At 41.2% G+C, this 20,000-nt stretch overlaps 1 protein-coding gene across 4 annotated transcripts in view; it reads right to left on the reverse strand.

Annotated features, from left to right (window-relative positions):
- The window catches only part of plcg1 (phospholipase C, gamma 1), a 51,160-nt gene that overhangs the window by 11,074 nt on the left and 20,086 nt on the right, over nt 1-20,000 (reverse strand). For all 4 annotated transcript variants that reach the window (XM_060893363.1, XM_060893362.1, XM_060893360.1 and 1 more), the window contains exons 6-22: nt 15,829-15,913; nt 15,255-15,338; nt 13,681-13,703; nt 13,102-13,171; nt 12,283-12,384; nt 10,092-10,210; nt 7,305-7,390; nt 6,679-6,799; nt 6,033-6,201; nt 4,946-5,068; nt 4,738-4,839; nt 4,208-4,395; nt 3,688-3,888; nt 3,201-3,320; nt 2,862-3,042; nt 2,379-2,456; nt 2,121-2,224 (exon numbers count right to left, since the gene is read on the reverse strand). In XM_060893363.1, the coding sequence (XP_060749346.1) occupies nt 2,121-2,224; nt 2,379-2,456; nt 2,862-3,042; nt 3,201-3,320; nt 3,688-3,888; nt 4,208-4,395; nt 4,738-4,839; nt 4,946-5,068; nt 6,033-6,201; nt 6,679-6,799; nt 7,305-7,390; nt 10,092-10,210; nt 12,283-12,384; nt 13,102-13,171; nt 13,681-13,703; nt 15,255-15,338; nt 15,829-15,913 (1,956 nt within the window). The remainder of the gene's footprint in view (nt 1-2,120; nt 2,225-2,378; nt 2,457-2,861; nt 3,043-3,200; nt 3,321-3,687; nt 3,889-4,207; nt 4,396-4,737; nt 4,840-4,945; nt 5,069-6,032; nt 6,202-6,678; nt 6,800-7,304; nt 7,391-10,091; nt 10,211-12,282; nt 12,385-13,101; nt 13,172-13,680; nt 13,704-15,254; nt 15,339-15,828; nt 15,914-20,000) is intronic.

The following is a 20,000-nucleotide window of genomic DNA, read 5'->3' on the forward strand; positions in this document are numbered from 1 at the left end:
AATAGAGTAAGACACTACACAATACTACGCTACACAATAGAGTAAGACACTACACAATACTACACTACACAATAGAGTAAGACACTACACAATACTACACTACACTATAGAGTAAGACACTACACAATACTACACTACACAATAGAGTAAGACACTACACAATACTACACTACACTATAGAGTAAGACACTACACAATACTACACTACACTATAGAGTAAGACACTACACAATACTACACTACACTATAGAGTAAGACACTACACAATACTACACTACACTATAGAGTAAGACACTACACAATACTACACTACACAATAGAGTAAGACACTACACAATACTACACTACACTATAGAGTAAGACACTACACAATACTACACTACACAATAGAGTAAGACACTACACAATACTACACAACACAATAGAGTAAGACACTACACAATACTACACTACACAATAGAGTAAGACACTACACAATACTACACTACACAATAGAGTAAGACACTACACAATACTACACTACACTATAGAGTAAGACACTACACAATACTACACTACACAATAGAGTAAGACACTACACAATACTACACTACACAATAGAGTAAGACACTACACAATACTACGCTACACAATAGAGTAAGACACTACACAATACTACACTACACAATAGAGTAAGACACTACACAATACTACACAACACAATAGAGTAAGACACTACACAATACTACACTACACTATAGAGTAAGACACTACACAATACTACACTACACTATAGAGTAAGACACTACACAATACTACACTACACAATAGAGTAAGACACTACACAATACTACACAACACAATAGAGTAAGACACTACACAATACTACACTACACTATAGAGTAAGACACTACACAATACTACACTACACTATAGAGTAAGACACTACACAATACTACACTACACAATAGAGTAAGACACTACACAATACTACACTACACAATAGAGTAAGACACTACACAATACTACACTACACTATAGAGTAAGACACTACACAATACTACACTACACTATAGAGTAAGACACTACACAATACTACACTACACAATAGAGTAAGACACTACACAATACTACACTACACAATAGAGTAAGACACTACACAATACTACACTACACTATAGAGTAAGACACTACACAATACTACACTACACTATAGAGTAAGACACTACACAATACTACACTACACAATAGAGTAAGACACTACACAATACTACACTACACAATAGAGTAAGACACTACACAATACTACACTACACAATAGAGTAAGACACTACACAATACTACACTACACTATAGAGTAAGACACTACACAATACTACACTACAGCCTAATAAAAAAATCCAGACAAAGACTTTTAACAAGATAAAAAACACAATGTCCAGACGTCTGATTTCATTCACGTCATGAACTGTTTAATAAAGATGAAGTGACAGAATGAAGGACAAGTGTTTACAACCTTCTAAGAGAAATAAGAGAAGATCCATATCTGTAAGAGAAGTCGTGAGTGTGTACGTGTGTGTGAGTGTGTACGTGTGTGTGTGTGAGAGAGTGTGAGAACTTGTGCGTGAGTGACAGCATGTGAGTGAGAGTGTGTGGGACAGAGTGTGTGTGTGAGTGTGTGTGAGCGTGTGTGTATGAGCGTGTGTGTGAGAGTGTGTGTGTGAGTGTGTGTGAGAGAGTGTGAGAACTTGTGTGTAAGTGACAGCATGTGCGTGAGTGAGAGTGTGTGTATGTGAGAACTTGTGTGTGAGTGAGAGTGTGTGGGACAGTGTGTGTGTGTGAAAGTGTGAGTGTGTGTGAGAGAGTGTGAGAACTTGTGCGCAAGTGACAGCATGTGTGTGAGTGAGTGTGTGTGTGTGAGAACTTGTGCGTAAGTGACAGCATGTGTGTGAGTGAGTGTGTGTGTGTGAGAACTTGTGCGTATGTGACAGCATGTGTGTGAGTGAGTGTGTGTGTGTGTGAGAGTGTGAGAACTTGTGCGTAAGTGACAGCATGTGTGTGAGTGAGAGTGTGTGAGAACTTGTGCGTAAGTGACAGCATGTGTGTGAGAACTTGTGTGTGAGTGAGAGTGTATAACTTACCAGCCTCCTTCCTGTTTGTCTACATTCTGAATGATGGCATTTTTACTGAAGGAGAGCTCGTCATCACGCTGAGCCTTATACTCGAACATCGCTCTCACAGTGCACTGTACACACACACACACACACACACACACACACACACACACACACACACACACACACACACACACACACACACACACACACACAGAGAATCAGGCTTTTAATTAAGGAGACAGCTGGAAAAAGATTCAGCTGAAAGTTAAAAGGTTACCTTACCTTAAATGTAGGCATTTGATTGGCTTCCACATAGAACCCTGGGTTCCGTCCTTCATACAGAGAACCATAGTCCGGTTCCTGGACACAGTCATGTGCAGACAGACACGGACAGACAGACAGAGATGATAAGAGACAGAAAAATAGTTGCAGAATACAACAGACACGCAGAGGGGACAGACAGACAGACAGACATGCAGAGGAGACAGACAGACAGACAGACACGCAGAGGGGACAGACAGACAGACAGACACACGCAGAGGGGACAGACCGACAGACAGACAGACAGACACACGCAGAGGGGACAGACCGACAGACAGACAGACACACGCAGAGGGGACAGACCGACAGACAGACATTTAGCAAACACAGCAAGAGAGACAGAAAATTTGTTAAAGTTTAAATGTACACAAAAAATGACACCTGTGAAATTGAATGTGTGTGTGTGTGTGTGTGTGTGTGTGTGTATATACACGCTTTACTCACAGCGGTGCCGATCTTCTCCAGTGTCTCCTCGTTGATGGGGTAACGCAGCTTCATCTTGCGGTACAGCGGGTGTTTCTCATAGTAACTGATCAAATCCACCAAACTGTCAAACTCTGACGTACCGAGAACAACCGTCTGTCCCTCCTGCTGCACCCGACAGTGTTTAATCTTCCCCTCAGCTCTGAGAGACAGACACATGGGGGGGGGGGGGGGGAGATAGACAGACAAAGAGAAGAAAGAGTGAGAGAGAAAGAGATAGACAGACAAAAACCAAAGTTAAAATGCTCTTCAATAAAATAATAAAGAATGAGACACAAAGAAATAGAGAGCAGAATTTACCGAAAGGAGATGGCGTAGGAATTTATCTCTGTCCTCTTCCTCACGAGGAAGGCTCCGTCACGCGGCACCCTCATCAGCATGTTCTCCGCCTGGCTCCGGGTCAGACACGCGTGATACCACCTGAATGTGTGGTGTGTGTGTGTGTGTGTGTGTGTGTGTGTGTGTGTGTGTGTGTGTGTGTGTGTAAAAAAACAGTTCACAAAAAGTTTATATTTATTTAGTTAAAAAAAATAAAACTTGCTTAAAAATATTTTTTTCCATTTTATTTCTTTTCTTGTTTATGAGTCTGAATTTTTTAAATAAACTTTCTTTCAAGATTTTTTTTCCCCCTAATTAAATTCATGGATTTTTTGCTTCTGTTTAACTGTATTTCTATTTTTTCCCCCAGTTTACATTTTTTAAATCATAAATTTATTTTAAGAATTTCTATTATATTCACACACACACACACACACACACACCCTCGCGTACAGAGCTTCAGACTCACTCTTTGCTCTCGTGGGCGTTGGTCTGAGGCACAGGCTCCGTCAGCTTCATCTCAAACTCGTTGCAGCGCAGCGCCACCTGCTGATAGTGTGTGATGAGGGCGAAGAGTGTGTCGAACACCAGGTTGTCAGTCAGGTAGAATTTGGGGCTGCCGGCTTCTTGGCGAGAGTGAATCCTACAGTGCTGAACACGACCTGAACGCCTGAGAAACAGCAAAAAAACACACACACACACACACACACACACACACACACACACACACACACATCGTTAAGCAGATGCTTCCAAACTCCAGGTTGTTACTTGGGTGTTACTAGTGGGTTGCTATGGTATTACAGTTGGTCCGTAGGATGTGGATAATGGGGTCAACTATTGTATTCCTGATGGTTGCTAGGGTGTTTCTAGGCAGATGCTACCGTATTCCTGACGGTTGCTAGGGTGTATTCTGATGGACGCTTTAGACAAGCACATCGGCTGATCCAGCTGAACTCTCCTTTTAACGGTCAGATTTAAAATCTTACCAGAAAGATAAAGTGTAGTCTCCGACAAACGTCTCGCTCTCCCGCACCAGGAAGGAACCGTCCGGAGCGCCGGTCTCCAGGCAGTATTCCGAGAGGAGACGCTCTGCAATCTGCCGGCCGTCTCGACCCGCGCCCAGCTTCCCGTGGAACCACTTCTCGCTCACATGCTGATCCATGCCATTCCCGACCTGGAAAAATAGGATAAAGTGATCACGCAGGTCAGATCCAGCAGCTTCACAAACCTCAGAATTGTTTCTCACGAAGAGAGATTTTCCAATTTGTTTAGTTTTTTGATAGTGTTTGATAATAATCATCCAAGGACTCTTATTTTGGCATTTTATAACGTTCTATATATGATAAATGTGTGAAGTGAAAACCGGAACAAACTTGATTTTCAGCATTAACTGTAACTATATACGGATAAGAAGTACATCATGAAAAAAATAATCATCATCATCATTCACCTTACGGTCGATTCTCGTTTTATACCATCGCTACACAGACAAGGATATTTCCAGAAGTTTGCTCACCTCGCGGTGTTCCTCCTCATCCTCGTTGCCTTGGTTACTGGTGGTTTCCTCTGAGTAGTAGATCTTGCTGCTTGTCAGGACAAAAAAGTGTGGGTACCACTCCTACACCGAAAAGTCGAGAGGGCTGTTAGACAGTTCCACACTCAAAGTAAAAATGATTTGGTATAAAAACATGTTGAGAAGCGTGGTTTTAAAACAGGGCTCTCACATGGTTGATGGGGTCCTCCAGGAACAAGATGCCATTCTTGATGGAGTTGCTGATGTCGTTCTCGGAGTACGGGGTGGACGTGGAAACCTCTTCATACGCACTTCCTTCTGCTAGCTTCTTGTGCTGTTAACATGAGCATGGAACAACATTATTAAAGTGACAAAGAGGAAACAAGACTAAAAAAAGGGAAGCAATTTTGTGGTTAACACCAAATACCTCAATAATGCTACCACTGAACACACTGAACACACTCAACAGTGAAACGCTGCAGTACAACTGAACGCCTGTAATGATTTTTAAAACAGCTAAACTTTAAAAATCTAATCCAAATTGGTGCTATTGGGGTTATGCTTTGGCAGGTGGTTGCCAGGGTGTTGCTATATGGTTGCTAGGGTGTTGCTAGATGGGTGCAATACTATTACTGATGGTTGCTAAGGTGTTGCTAGGCAGTTGTTTCAGGTGGTTACTTAAATGTTTCAAGAAGGTTGCTATGGTATTTCAGGTGGTTGCTAGGGTGTTGCTAGGTGGGTGCAATAGTATTACAGATGGTTGCTAAGGTGTTGCTAGGCGGTTGTTTCAGGTGGTTACTTAAATGTTGCAAGAAGGTTGCTATGGTATTTCAGGTGGTTGCTAGGGTGTTGCTAGGTGGGTGCAATAGTATTACAGATGGTTGCTAAGGTGTTGCTAGGCAGTTCTTTCAGGTGGTTACTTAAATGTTGCAAGAAGGTTGCTATGGTATTTCAGGTGGTTGCTAGGGTGTTGCTAGGTGGGTGCAACAGTATTACAGAAGGTTGCTAAGGTGTTGCTAGGCAGCTGCTATACATTTCCACATGGTTACTTGGATGTTGCTAATAGATTGCTATGGTATTCCAGGCGGTCACTAGAGTTTTCCGGAGGGTCGCTACTGTGTTGCATGGCGACTGTTAGTGGGTTCCAGACGGTTGCTATGGTATTCCAGGTGGTCACTAGGGTGTTGATAGGTGGTTCCTATGTTTTTCCAGTCTGGGTGCTAGAGCATTTGTAGGTGATTGGTTCCAATATTACCCATAATCCCCTCTTCGGTGCCGAATGACTCGCGAGCGCTCACCTTGATCAGAATCTTCCTTTTGAGCTGATTTGGTGATGGAAGTCCGTCTGCAGTAATGTCCACTGCTTTAGTCAGGAGCATTTCACCAAACACCTTCTTGAAGAACATGGCCATGTTCCTCTGCTGCACGATGCTGCAGTGGTCCTCGATGGAGAGGATGATGGGAAACCTAAGAAGCAAAAGTAATAAAAAATATATATATATAGTTTAAAAGAAATATTGAGAAAATAAATCTATGGTTTTCTTTTATATTCAACAGCAGAACTGAATTCGTTTGCTCTCTTGTTTATACACACAATTAATACACACATTTAATATCCCCCTACTGGATCATACTGGAACTGCATAACAAAAATACTTAAAATCCTGGTTGTAAATGTAAATGGTTAATTATGGATCATAATTCTAAAACATTTGGAGAAACATCTTCTGGTATTTATTTTATTATGATCTTTTAAAAATAATAATGAAGTTATTTACATTTAAAGTAAACAGATTAATGGTACAGTGTGTGTAGTGTACAGTAGATCGTGCCCCTGTGCATGTTACCTTCAGAAGTATGTTAGCAAGCAGCTCACTGTTTCTCTCACTCTGATACATGACACACTTGATATCATCGGTGCATTAATACGACATAAAAACTCACTCGGACGTGACGAATGCGTGCTCTTTGATAGTCGCGAGAACATCACAGAACTTGATCTTGGTGGTGAGTGTGTGACCGTGATAGATGACTGGCATCCCATCAGGACCGTCCCAGCAGTCCACTGCAACACACACACACACACACTTCTGATCAAATAAAACCTCAGCTTTTATACTGGCACACAATTTGAACATGTTATGTGTATATGTGTGTGTGTGTGTGTGTGTGTGTGTGTGTATATATAAAAAAACATACCTACTGATCAATTTATTGTAGTTGTTTAAATACAACTAATTTAATTGGGGTTAAAAGTATTTAACAAAAACTAAGCATTTTGCTCAACATCATTGTGTGTAAATGTTCTTTATTAATAAAAAACACAAAAAAAAGACCTCAAAATATCAACGACGCAGACAAACATGATCACAGAAGATACAATCATCTTCAAACATGTTTAAAATAAGCCCTTGGACCTGATATATTAGTCAGCTGATCGATTATTTGGTACAGAACAACAGGTTTAAAGAATCAAACTGCTAGAAAAAGCGTTGTCTTCTCTCCAATATTTCTTGTAGCTTGTTTGTGTGTTTGTGTGTGTGTGTGTGTGTGTGTGTGTGTATACTCACACTCGATGCATCTGCAGCCCATCCTCAGGCAGCGGGCATACGCCTCCAGAGATGACTCGCTGGAAAACTGGTCTCCCGTCAGGTAGCTAAAAACAGACACTTGCGTCAGGGCCAGGAAATGTGCGTGCTGTAGTAAAACGCTCTCCCGCACACCCACAGCTCTCTCTCTCTCTCTCTCTCTCTCTATCTATCTTTCTATCTCTCTCTCTCTCTACACCCGCAGGCTTCTGTTTACACAACAATCTGCGCTTTGTCACACTAAATCCGGCTCCGCAGAGGGCCTACCCACGGCTTAGCGAAGGCCTCACTTAACCTGGGTGTACAGTACATACTTTTATGAAAACCCACATATTCAGGTCCTGCAGCTCTGAAGGCATTGTTCTAAAAGAAAGGTGGTGTGACTTTAACACCTCTGAGGGCTCAACTAGAGGAAAGAGGCTAAATTTAGCTCTTTTCTTTAGCAAGAGTGTACATAAACACTGTACACACACACACACACACACACACACAGGGTTTAGACACTCCTCAAAACCTACTGATGGAGAAATATCTTTACTGAAACATTCTAAAGAATTCGTTTCAAATTTACAACAGCGTCATTCACATCAGTCTCTGTCTCGTTACCTGAGGTAAAAGACCCACGGTCAAAGTAGTCAAGATAAAATAACCTTATGTAAAGGAACCTGAGAAAAAAGTTCTGAGGTAAAAGGACTTGAGGTAAAAGACCCAAGATACTTGTGGGAAAAAAAAGGTTTAAAAAAGGACAAAAACTTTGAGGTAAAAGGACCCAAGGTAAAAAAAAAAAAAACATCTTGAGGTAAAAGTATCTGAGGTAAAAACCCAAAAACAACAAAAAAAAAACTGAGGTAAAAGAACCCAAGGGAAAACAAAATCTTGAGGAAAATAGACTTGAGGTTTATAAAAGAAGACTGACTTTTTTTTTCCCCCTCTTGGGTTATTTTACCTCAAAGTACCTGAGGTAAATAAACCTGAGGTAAAAAAAAAAAAAAAAACTTTGTGGTAAAAGAACCCCTCAGAATTACAAACATGATTACAAGCAGTCGTCTATTCAAAAGATATCAAAATACATATTTAATGTGTTTAGATTTTTTTATTCCACTGTTTATTTCTCATTACAACTAAAGCTCCAGTATCCAGCTAAGATTCTGATCGAGTTTCTGTCCAGTTGATAAAGGTGTAAAACTTCCTGTCCTCTACTTTTATCAGCAGCTGATGACCGACAGCCTTTCAGGAACAAAACGGTCAGAGAACAGAGAGTACTACAACTAAATCTGCACTTCAGCAAACTTTACAACTCAGCAGAAATAACATTATGAGTCCAGGATCATGGAGTCAGCAGATCTGAAGCAACTACTCAAGTAAAAAGTCATGACACTGGTCATGTTGGTGAATAGCGGCAAATAATTTCCATCTGAAAACCACAATGTCTACATGCTATGTTTAGCAGAAGTGACACCTCAGACTGACCACGAGAAAAACGAGTGACGCATCGGAGCTCACAGCTTCGAGATTAGATCTCACCTTCATCCCACAAATTACCAAGAACACCCTCCACTTTTCTCTCATTTTAGGTATCGCTTCGTCTTTCAGGTCAGGTGCAGGGAAACGAGGACGTGGTTTAGATTCATCATCGTCACCCCAATCATCACCACCATCATCATCATCACCACCACCAACGTCACCGAAATCAACACCATCATCATCATCATCAAAATCAACACCATCATCAAAATCATCACCACCACAATCAACACCATCATCATCATCAAAATCATCACCACCACAATCAACACCATCATCATCACCACCACAATCAACACCATCATCATCATCAAAATCATCACCACCACAATCAACACCATCATCAAAATCATCACCACCACAATCAACACCATCATCAAAATCATCACCACCACAATCAACACCATCGCCATCATCTGAATAATCCACAACCATCACTACTGCAATCATCATCATCAAAATCTTCACAAATCAACATCACCTCCATCACCAACACCACAATCAACACCATTGCCATCATCAAAATAATCACCATCCATCACCAAGTTCTCCATCATCAACATTTAAGATGTTCCTTGATTTGTTTATTTTATTTTTTATAATGTTGTTTATTTATAAACGATGAAAAATCTGATCAATTAATAATAAATATTTTCATGATTTCTATTATCAGTGTGATGAAGCGGAGTTTCTGTCTTTTATTCCGCTTACAGCGCAGAAGCTTCACAACAAATACCATTTATAAAAAAATCTATTAAATTAAATTTTTATCCGTTTACTATTACATTTAATATTTTGGAAACAAATCCGTTAAATAAGTTCGCACCTCTAAATATTTGCACTCTCACGATCCAGTAAATATTTCACATAACGTGTTTTATGTTACTGAAACTGGAGACATACAGAAAACGTCACCATAGTAACCGCCACACAATTTTTATTTATTTTTTATCTGGCTATGTGGAGTGGCTGATCCTTGAAAACAACCGGTTACCATAGAAACAATAGTAGAATGGACCAATCAGTGGCCTGTGTTGTATTTAGCTCCACCCACATGCTCCTGGGATACTGGTCCTTTATTTTAATATTTACAAAACTGAGAATTTGGTTCTGTGCCACACGGTGAAAAAGTGTCATCATCAACAATGCCAAATCAGCTACATCTCTACTGCACACGTGAGTGTGTGTGTGTGTGTGTGTGTGTGTGTGTGTGTGTGTGCGTGCGTGTGTGTTTTTAATGCTTACGTATTATGTGAGGAGGAAATCCAGTAGTGCGACAGAGGATTGTTCATGTCCTCAGGATGCACGTTGTCCAGTGTGGAATCCCAGATGGAGTTCTCCTTGGAGAACATGTAGGTGAGGAACTGAGGGAGGACGAGGAGACACAGAGAGGACATGAAGACACGACAAACAGAAATATTGAAACATGTTTATTTTAGAGTGTCAGAGATTAAACACAAACAAAAAACCTGTGGAAAGTTTCAGCCTTTTAACAAAACCCACTAGAAAACTCTTTGGTTTGTTTATTCATTCATTCATTCATTCATTCATTCATTCAGTTTGTTAGTTATTTCTTCATTTGTTTCTTGAACATACTTATTATATATATATCTTTTTTAAACTTATTTGTTTACTTACCTCCTTATTTAAATCTGAATATTTCTACTTAATTTACTCACATATTTTTATATTTATCTACCGATCTGTTCACGTAGTAACATTATATTTATTTACACATTACATTTTTAAGTTATTTCGCCGCTTGCTTACTTGTGTATTTATTTACTTATTTACGTAATTGAAAGTGTTTAGTATTCGATTACAGAATTGTAAAAGTATTTACAAATGTACACATTTACATATGAACATATTTACTTATTGAATTATTGTTATTTCCTACCTACTTCTGTCCTTAGCCTTTTTAATTTCCTACATTTAATTACATATATACTTTACTTGCATTCTAACTAATATGTACACTCGTTTACTTTATTTACTGACTTTAATTTCCTCTTTTTTTTTCTGTAAATGAAGCTCTGATTCTGTGGAACTACTTTTTAAATGGAGGAATTTTTAGTTCTGTAAAAAACGACCAGTTGCTCTGATGGCGTATGGATACCGTCAAACGTCCCCGGAACTACTTTTTTCTTTTTAACTCAAAAACGCTGCTAAAACTGAACAGGATTGGCTTTGGGACCAATCAGACTTGAGTTCTGAACACTTTGACTCTCTTTAAATTCTGTGAATCAAACAGTTTAAAATTCAGAATCATTCCGCATATATTTAGAGGCTTATAGTGTTATAAAATAAAATATATAATCTCTCTCTCTCTCACTCATTTTCTACCGCTTATCTGAACTACCTCGGGTCACGGGGAGCCTGTGCCTATCTCAGGCGTCATCGGGCATCAAGGCAGGATACACCCTGGACGGAGTGCCAACCCATCACAGGGCACACACACACAAACTCATTCACTCACGCAATCACACACTACGGACAATTTTCCAGAGATGCCAATCAACCTACCATGCATGTCTTTGGACCGGGGAGGAAACCGGAGTACCCGGAGGAAACCCCCGAGGCACGGGGAGAACATGCAAACTCCACACACACAAGGTGGAGGCGGGAATCGAACCCCCAACACTGGAGGTGTGAGGCGAACATGCTAACCACTAAGCCACCGTGACCCCCAAGATATATAATATTATATAAAAATATATATTTAGTGGCTTGTAGTATTTTAGTGGCTAAAAATCAGCTGGATTTCACTTCAAACCCTATTAACATTTTAGCAGAGACGCATCGTTTACCTTAGCATAGCCTACTAACTGACGCTAGTCTGAATTAGACTCAAATGTTTCGTGAAGGAAACTTCACAAGATTGTTCAAAAAGTTCCTGAGTGTGCACGTGAAACACTTGTGTTCCATCTTCAAAGCCTCTGCACCGTTCTATCTGCTAATACGGCAAACTTTTAATACGTCTCAGAGACGTTTGACGCCGTGTGAAAGTAGAAAACGATTGCTTCTGTACAATATTAGAATGTTTTGCTCTGATCTGAGGTCAAAGTTAGCAAACAAGAGAACCACAAAACCTCAGTAAAGAGCAGGCTGTGTGTCTGAGCGGCGCTGCAGAGAACAAACCCAGAGCTGAGCTGCAGCCACTCAAATCACAACCACACACACACACACACTAACACCCAGAATTATTACAGCAGTGTTAGCCGTAGACCTGACGGAAGTGATAAATGATGAATATTTCACACACTCGGTTTCAGAGATCTTCAAAAACAGGTGTATTTAAATTTCTTAGAATTTATTTATATCAATTAAATTATCATTTAATGTAAAAGTAAGCTAATAAACCATGATGGAGTCAGATGAAGACAAAATCATAATATAATCTGTGTGTGTGTGTGTGTGTGTGTGTGTGTGTTACCTCATCCTGATAAAAGTAAGGCTGCTCGATCTCCCTCAGTGGATCCTTCAGGTAATGAAACATAAACTCCTGAACCTTGTTATTGTCTGTAGCCCAAAGCTCCTGAAAAGACACACACACACACACACACACACACACACACACACACACACACACACACACACACACACACACACACACACACACAAATATTAAAAGTTTGGTCATAGTTTCCAATAAAAACATATATTTAAGGACAAGTGTGAAAGTCATGTATAAAGGATGAAACGATGGTTCTGTTCCTTTTCATTTACGGCACGTCGAATCGACAAAATGTGAACATTACGACGTAACGGAAAATAACAGCACACGTGCAATTAGAAGGTTATTCACGTGTACAGTAAATGGTGTGATGTCTCAGTTTAACTGCAACTTCATATAATCCAGTCAGACAAGCAGCTCCAAGTCGGTCTGTTTTCTGCCTCGTAACCAAGAGATCAAGTTAGCCGGTATCAGATAGGACCGGTTGCCATGGTTACAACTACATACGGCTAGATACGGACTAAACTTGCCGATTGGTCAGAAGGAGCCGATTTATCGTCTAGGACAATAAATATGAGTAAAGCGTTTCTGTAATATTTACCGAAGGTGAATCCAGTATCGGAGGTAAAGCTGTACGTTTCATGTTTTTTACTGTTTGAGGTTTTACTCATAAATAATCACGATTCCAAAATAACATCAGGAGATTCACCAATAAGATAAGTGAGGTGTTGAGAAAACCATTTTTATCAGATCATGAGCTGTGTAGAACTTCACAAAACAAGACAAACATCCTCTCACCTTCTGATTCTCAATCAGAAAGCGCTGAAAATCCTCCAGCGCGATCCTCTGTTCGGGCCGCTCGATAAAACTGTGAAGAACGACAGAACACCTTACTACAACGATGAGAGATTAGAGGATGGAGATGTTAAAGAGAAAGACGAGGGGACGATAAGAGGAGGGTTAGGGCAGAATGGGGGGTGAGAGAGGGAGGGGGAAGCGAGAGAGATGGGGAGAGCAAAAGAGGGAGAAAGGGAGGGAGAGAGAGAGGAAGAGAGAGAGAGAGAGAGAGAGAGGGAGAGAGGGAGGGAGAGAGGGAGGGAGAGAGGGAGAGAGAGAGAAAGAAAGAGAGAGGGGGAGAAAGGGAGGTAGGGAGAGAGATGGGGAGAGCGAGAGAGAGGGAGAAAGGGAGGGAGGGAAAGAGAGAGAAAAAAAGAGAAAAAGAGAGAGAGAGGGTGGGAGAAAGGGAGGGAGGGAGAGAGATTGAGAGAGAGATGAGAGAGCAAGAGAGGGAGAGAGGAAGAGAGAGAGAGAGAGAGGGAGGGAGAAAGGGAGAGATAAAGAGAAAGAGGGAAAAAGTTTGGGGGGTGGAGAGAGTACCTTTGAAGAAAAGGAATTTCCATCTGCAGAGAGAGAGAGAGAGAGAGAGAGAGAGAGAGAGAGAGAGAGAGAGAGAGAGAGAGAGAGAGAGAGAGAGAGAGAGAGAGAGAGAGAGAGAGAGAGAGAGAGAGAGAGAGAGAGAGAGAGAGAGAGAGAGAGAGAGATTAAACTGAAGTTAACTAGTTACTACACACAATGAAGATGAAGTCTGAACATCTACTAACTGCTTTAATATTCAGTGTGTTACTCATTTCACCGTGAGGGTAAGTAGACACACATACACACACACACACACACACACCACTCACAGACACACACACACACACCACTCACAGACACCGTGAGGGTAAGTAGTGTGAAGTGTGTGTTGTATAACAGACGAGTATCGATGCATCTCTACAGCGCACAAGACCAAAATATATCAGACTGGATGATTAATAACAAACACGAGACACACAACATGAGACAAGAGACTTTAATAAGCTAGTGCACTCGTTAGGGGCCCTAAGTAGGGAGAGCAAATTCGATCAGTATGAGCAAATAATCAGATAATATGCCTAACACACAGTGGTGATTAAATCATAAACACACACACACACACACACACACACACGCACACACACACACACACACACACGGCTCATGGGACTGAATTTTAGTTTAGTCACTGGATACAGAGGTCATCTCAGTGTGTGTGTGTTTTTCAGGACAGGCTAATGGCTTACAGCAGAGGGATGTTAAGGCTTTTTAAGGGGCCCAGTATTGATTCAGTGGTCATTTGAGAACACACACACACACACACGCGCACACACGCACACGCGCGCGCACACACACACACAGATCAGCTAGAGAGGATTTCAGTTATGGCGTTGAACCTGATTATCTTACCATTACCCCTCCCTACAACACACACAGACAAAGACACACAGACAAACACACACACACACCCACACACACAACCACACACCCCACTCACAGACACACACCCCCCCCACACCCCACTCACAGACACACACACACACCCACACCCCACTCACACACACACACCCCCACACCCCACTCACAGACACACACACCCCCACACCCCACTCACAGACACACGCACCCACACCCCACTCACAGACACACACACACACCCCACTCACAGACACACACACACACACCCCACTCACACACACACACACACACACCCCACTCACAGACACACACACACCCCACTCACAGACACACACACACCCCACTCACAGACACACACACACCCCACTCACAGACACACACACACCCCACTCACAGACACACACACACCCACACCCCACTCACAGACACACACACCCCCACACCCCACTCACAGACACACACACCCACACCCCACTCACAGACACACACACCCACACCCCACTCACAGACACACACACACACACCCCACTCACACACACACACACACACACACACACACACCCCACTCACACACACACACACACCCCACTCACAGACACACACACCCCACCCCACTCACAGACACACACACCCCACCCCACTCACCCCACTCACAGACACACACACACACCACTCACAGATTTCTGTGCATCAAACATTAGGCTACGGTACAGCTGCGCAAACTGACTATACGAGACGTCGCCACTCCTCAGATCTCCGTCCTGAAACACAACAAACAACAACAAACAACAACAATAATTATTTTCACAACTGTGTTATTTTTCCTCACAGTAACTGGATTTTGAGCATTTAAGTGTTTTTCGCACCATATTTAGCATTTTGAATTCGACGATAAACGAGAATCGACTACAAACAGAAACCTTTGGCACAATCGAGGTGAGACAAAGTGTTTTGTGGATTCTCTGTAAGACTCTACACATTACAGGGAAACAGAGATGCTTTTGAGAAAATAACCTGGTATTTATAGTCTCTCTAACGTAAGTGAGAACGTGTAACTGGGTGCAGCGCTAAAGGAAATGAAACAATACATAAATAAAAGTATGATGTAATGGTCTTTAATAATTTAAAAATTCCACCGTTTGCAGACTGATGTGGTGTCACTTTGCATTACATTACTGTGTGTGTGTGTGTGTGTGTGTGTGTGTGTGTGTGTGTGTGTGTGTGTGTGTGTGTGTGTTGCAGTGGCTTTACCGGAAGCTTCTCTCGTAGAAACTTCATGTTAGGGACTCGGTAGTTGACTTGGCTCAGCATGCTTTTAAGATCCTTACAGGAAATTCTATAAATAAATAAATGAATAAATAAACAAACAAACAAACAAACAAACAAACAAACAAACAAATACATTTCTGTAGGGAAGAATCACAGAAAAATACTTATAATGTTCCAAACGTACAGTATTATCTAACAAAACACACTGCAGTCACAGACCTAACAGGATTACTGAAAAAAAAAATGCTAATAAATTTTTTTTTAGCAATAAATAAATAAATAAATAAATAAATAAATAAATAAATAAATAAATAAATGATAATAAATTAAAAACATAAGTCATAATATTCTAATTAAACAATAATGCACATATATATGTTTTTACATTATAAACTAATAGACATTTTACTCAAGTTTTTTTTTGTGAATGTAAAAGAAAAATAAAATAAAAATTCTACATTTTTGTCTCTCACATACAAACATGTATTTGTAGGATATTCAAAAACATATTTAAAGCCGAGTCTGAAATATCTAAATAATTAAAATATTACGGTGCTTTGCAAAAGTATTCGCACCCACTGAGCTTTTCCACATTTTGACGTTACAACCGCAAACAAAAATGTATTTTACTAGGATTTTATGTCACAGACCAACACACAGTAGCACATAATTGTGAAGTGGAAGGAAAATGATGTTCAAATTGTTTTTTACAAATAAATATCTGAAAAGTTTGGTGTGCATTTGTATTCAGCCCCACTGAGGCAATACTTTATAGAACCACCCAAGTCTTTTGGGGTTTGTCTCTACCAGCTTTGCACATCTAGGGAGTGAAATTTTTGCCCATTCTTCTTTGCAAAATAGCTCAAGTTCAGTCAGATCGGATGGCGAGCGTCTGTGAACAGCGATTTTCATGTCTGGACTTTGACTGGTCCGTTCTAACACATGAATCTGCTTTGATCTAAACCACTCCATTGTAGCTCTGGCTGTATGTTTAGGGTCATTATCTTGCTCTCATTATCTCGCCCCAGTCTCAAGTCTTTTGCAGACTCTAACAGGTTTTCACCTAAGATTGCTCTGTATTTGTCTCCATCCATCTTCCCATCAACTCTGACCAGATTCCCTGTCCCTGCTGAAGAAAAGCATCCCCACAACATGATGCCGCCACCACCATGTTTCACGCTGGGGATGGTGTTCAGGGTGATGTGCAGTGTTCGGTTTCCACCTCACATAACGTTTTTAATTTTGGCCAAAAAGTTCAATTTTGGTCTCATCTGACCAGAGCACCTTCTTCCACATGCTTACTGTGTCCTCCACAGGGATTTCTTATGGCTTTCTTCTTGCCGCTCTTCCATAAAGACCAGATTTGTGGAGTGCACGACTAATATTTGTCCTGTGGACAGACTGTCCCACCTGAGCTGTGGATCTCTGCAGCTCCTCCAGAGTTACCATGGGCCACTTGGGTGCTTCTCTGATTAATGCTCTCCTCGCACGGCCTCAGTTTAGGTCTACGTCCGTGTCTCGGTAGGCTTGCAGTCGTGCCGTAATCTTTCCATTTCCAGATGATGGATCTTACATCATGCTCTGTGAGACGTTCAAGGCTTGGGATATTAATTTATAACCATAACCCTGCTTTAAACTTCTCCACAACTTTATCCCTGACCTGTCTGGTGTGTTTTTTGGTCTTCATGATGCTGTTTGTTCACTAATGTTCTCTAACACACTTCTGAGGGCTTCACAGAACAGCTGTATTTATACTGAGATTAAATTACACACAAGTACACCCTATTTACTAATTAGGTGACTTCTGAAGGCAGTTGGTTTCACTGGATGTTAGTTAGGGGTATGAGAGTAAAGGGGGATGAATACAAATGCACACAAAACTTTTTTAGATATTTATTTGTTAAAAAAAAAAATTTGGACATCATTTATCATTTTCCTTCCACTTCACAATCGTGTGCCACTTTCTTTCGGTCCATTTCATAAAATCCCAATGAAATAAATTTTTCTTTGTGGTTGTAACGCGTTAAAATGTGAAAATGTTCAGTGGGTGTGAATACTTTTGCAAGGCACTATATATATTGTCTTCTTACTACTCTGTGCTATATATAAAAAAAACACCAGGGTTCATTCGGTTCATTTGATTGTTACTATATCACTGTATCTCACACACACACACACACACACACACACACACACACACACACACACGTGTTTATTGATATTAAACCAGGAAGACCAAGACAAACTGAACCCCCTGAGGACCAGTCCTGCGATGCTCTTCCTTTCTTCCTGCCTTCCTTTCTTTCCTCTCCGGCTGTGTTGTGCTGATGAGCAAGAGGAAGGTGCATGCTCGTTTCTCTAAACCTTACTTCCTGTAGCAGGATGTGTAGCGGCTCGCGGCCCCCAGCTGAGAACCTACAATCTACCTCTCTGACAGGTCCCTGTGTATGTGTGTGTGCGTGTGTGTGTGTGCGTGTGTGATTAGACAAAGTTGATAAGGCATCAACAGAGTCAGCAAGTTTACCTCTTCGCTGTGTGATCGCTCACCACAGAACACCCAAAACAAAGAAAGGAATAATCCGAAACATAAAAAACATCTTATATCGCAATCGCAAAAAATACTTGCTACTGATTGGCTGGCAAGAAATCTGTTATTTACAAAAACACACACTACCACCTCATCCTCCTCTGGGGTGCCATTAATTTTGTCCTGAATGTTTAGCTAGATATAAAGCCCTGCTCATCGACAGTTCTGTTATTAATTAATCGAATAATTTTACAGTACAAGAATTTTATTTTTTTTTTAAATCAGCTCATTTGCTAATGCTAAAAGTTTGTCATTGTTTCCCTCAGGACAGCTTTCCTGACCTGAGGACCCTGAGCGTCACTCATTCGCTCAGGGCACAACATTAGGTCAGTAGTTTTGTGTTTATAGTAAATGTAATTGTGTTGAGGGAAACTTTCCTCAGCTTTATTCAAGATCATACAGTGTCTATTGATGAGTGATTCATGATGTTAGCCATGTGTAATTTAACACCCACCTACCTACACCACCCACTACACACATACACACACATTACCAGCAGTTACTTAATAATGCATAAAAGCACATGGCGGTGAAATTTTGCTTATGTGTTGAGAAACATAATCAAGACCCAGGAGATTAAAGCGTATGTGACTCAGGAGGGAATTAAATAAAAGTTATGAATTATGAATATACTAAGACAGAACTGTGCTCTTCAGAGACATGAGAGAGAGAGAGAGGAAAGAGTGGGAGAGAGAAAGAGTGAGAGAGAGAGAGAGCAAGTGAGTTTGTGTGAGAGAGAGAGAGAGAGAGAGAGAGCACGAGTGTGAGAGAGAGAGAGAGAGAGAGAGAGAGAGGAAAGAGTGGGAGAGAGAAAGAGTGAGAGAGAGCAAGTGAGTGTGTGTGAGAGCGAGTGAGAGAGAGCACGAGTGAGAGAGGGAGAGAGAGAGAGAGAGAGAGAGAGAGTGTGTGTGTGTGAGAGAGCACAAGAGAGCACGAGAGAGAGAGAGAGAGAGAGAGAGAGAGCATGTGTGTGTGTGAAAGAGAGAGAGCACGAGAGTGTGTGTTAGAGAGAGAGAGAGAGAGAGAGAGAGAGAGAGAGAGAGAGAGAGAGAGAGTGTTAGAGAGATAGAGAGTGTGTTTTAGAGAGAGAGAGAGCATGTGTGTGTGTGAAAGAGAGAGAGCACGAGAGAGAGAGAGAGAGAGAGAGATAGAGAGTGTGTTTTAGAGAGAGAGAGAGAGAGAGAGAGAGAGAGAGAGAGACAGAGAGAGAGAGAGAGAGAGCGAGAGACAGAGAGAGAGTGTGTGTGAGAGAGCACAAGAGAGCACGAGAGAGAGAGAGAGAGAGAGAGAGAGAGAGAGAGAGAGAGAGAGCATGTGTGTGTGTGAAAGAGAGAGAGCACGAGAGAGAGAGAGAGTGTTAGAGAGATAGGAGTGTGTTTTAGAGAGAGAGAGAGAGAGAGAGAGAGAGAGAGAGAGAGAGAGAGAGAGCGAGAGACAGAGAGAGAGAGAGAGTGTGTGTGAGAGCACAAGAGAGCACGAGAGAGAGAGAGAGAGAGAGAGAGAGAGAGAGAGAGCATGTGTGTGTGTGAAAGAGAGAGAGCACGAGAGAGAGAGAGAGAGAGAGAGA

Source organism: Tachysurus vachellii, chromosome 19, assembly GCF_030014155.1.
Source record: "Tachysurus vachellii isolate PV-2020 chromosome 19, HZAU_Pvac_v1, whole genome shotgun sequence".
Taxonomy (NCBI): domain Eukaryota; kingdom Metazoa; phylum Chordata; class Actinopteri; order Siluriformes; family Bagridae; genus Tachysurus; species Tachysurus vachellii.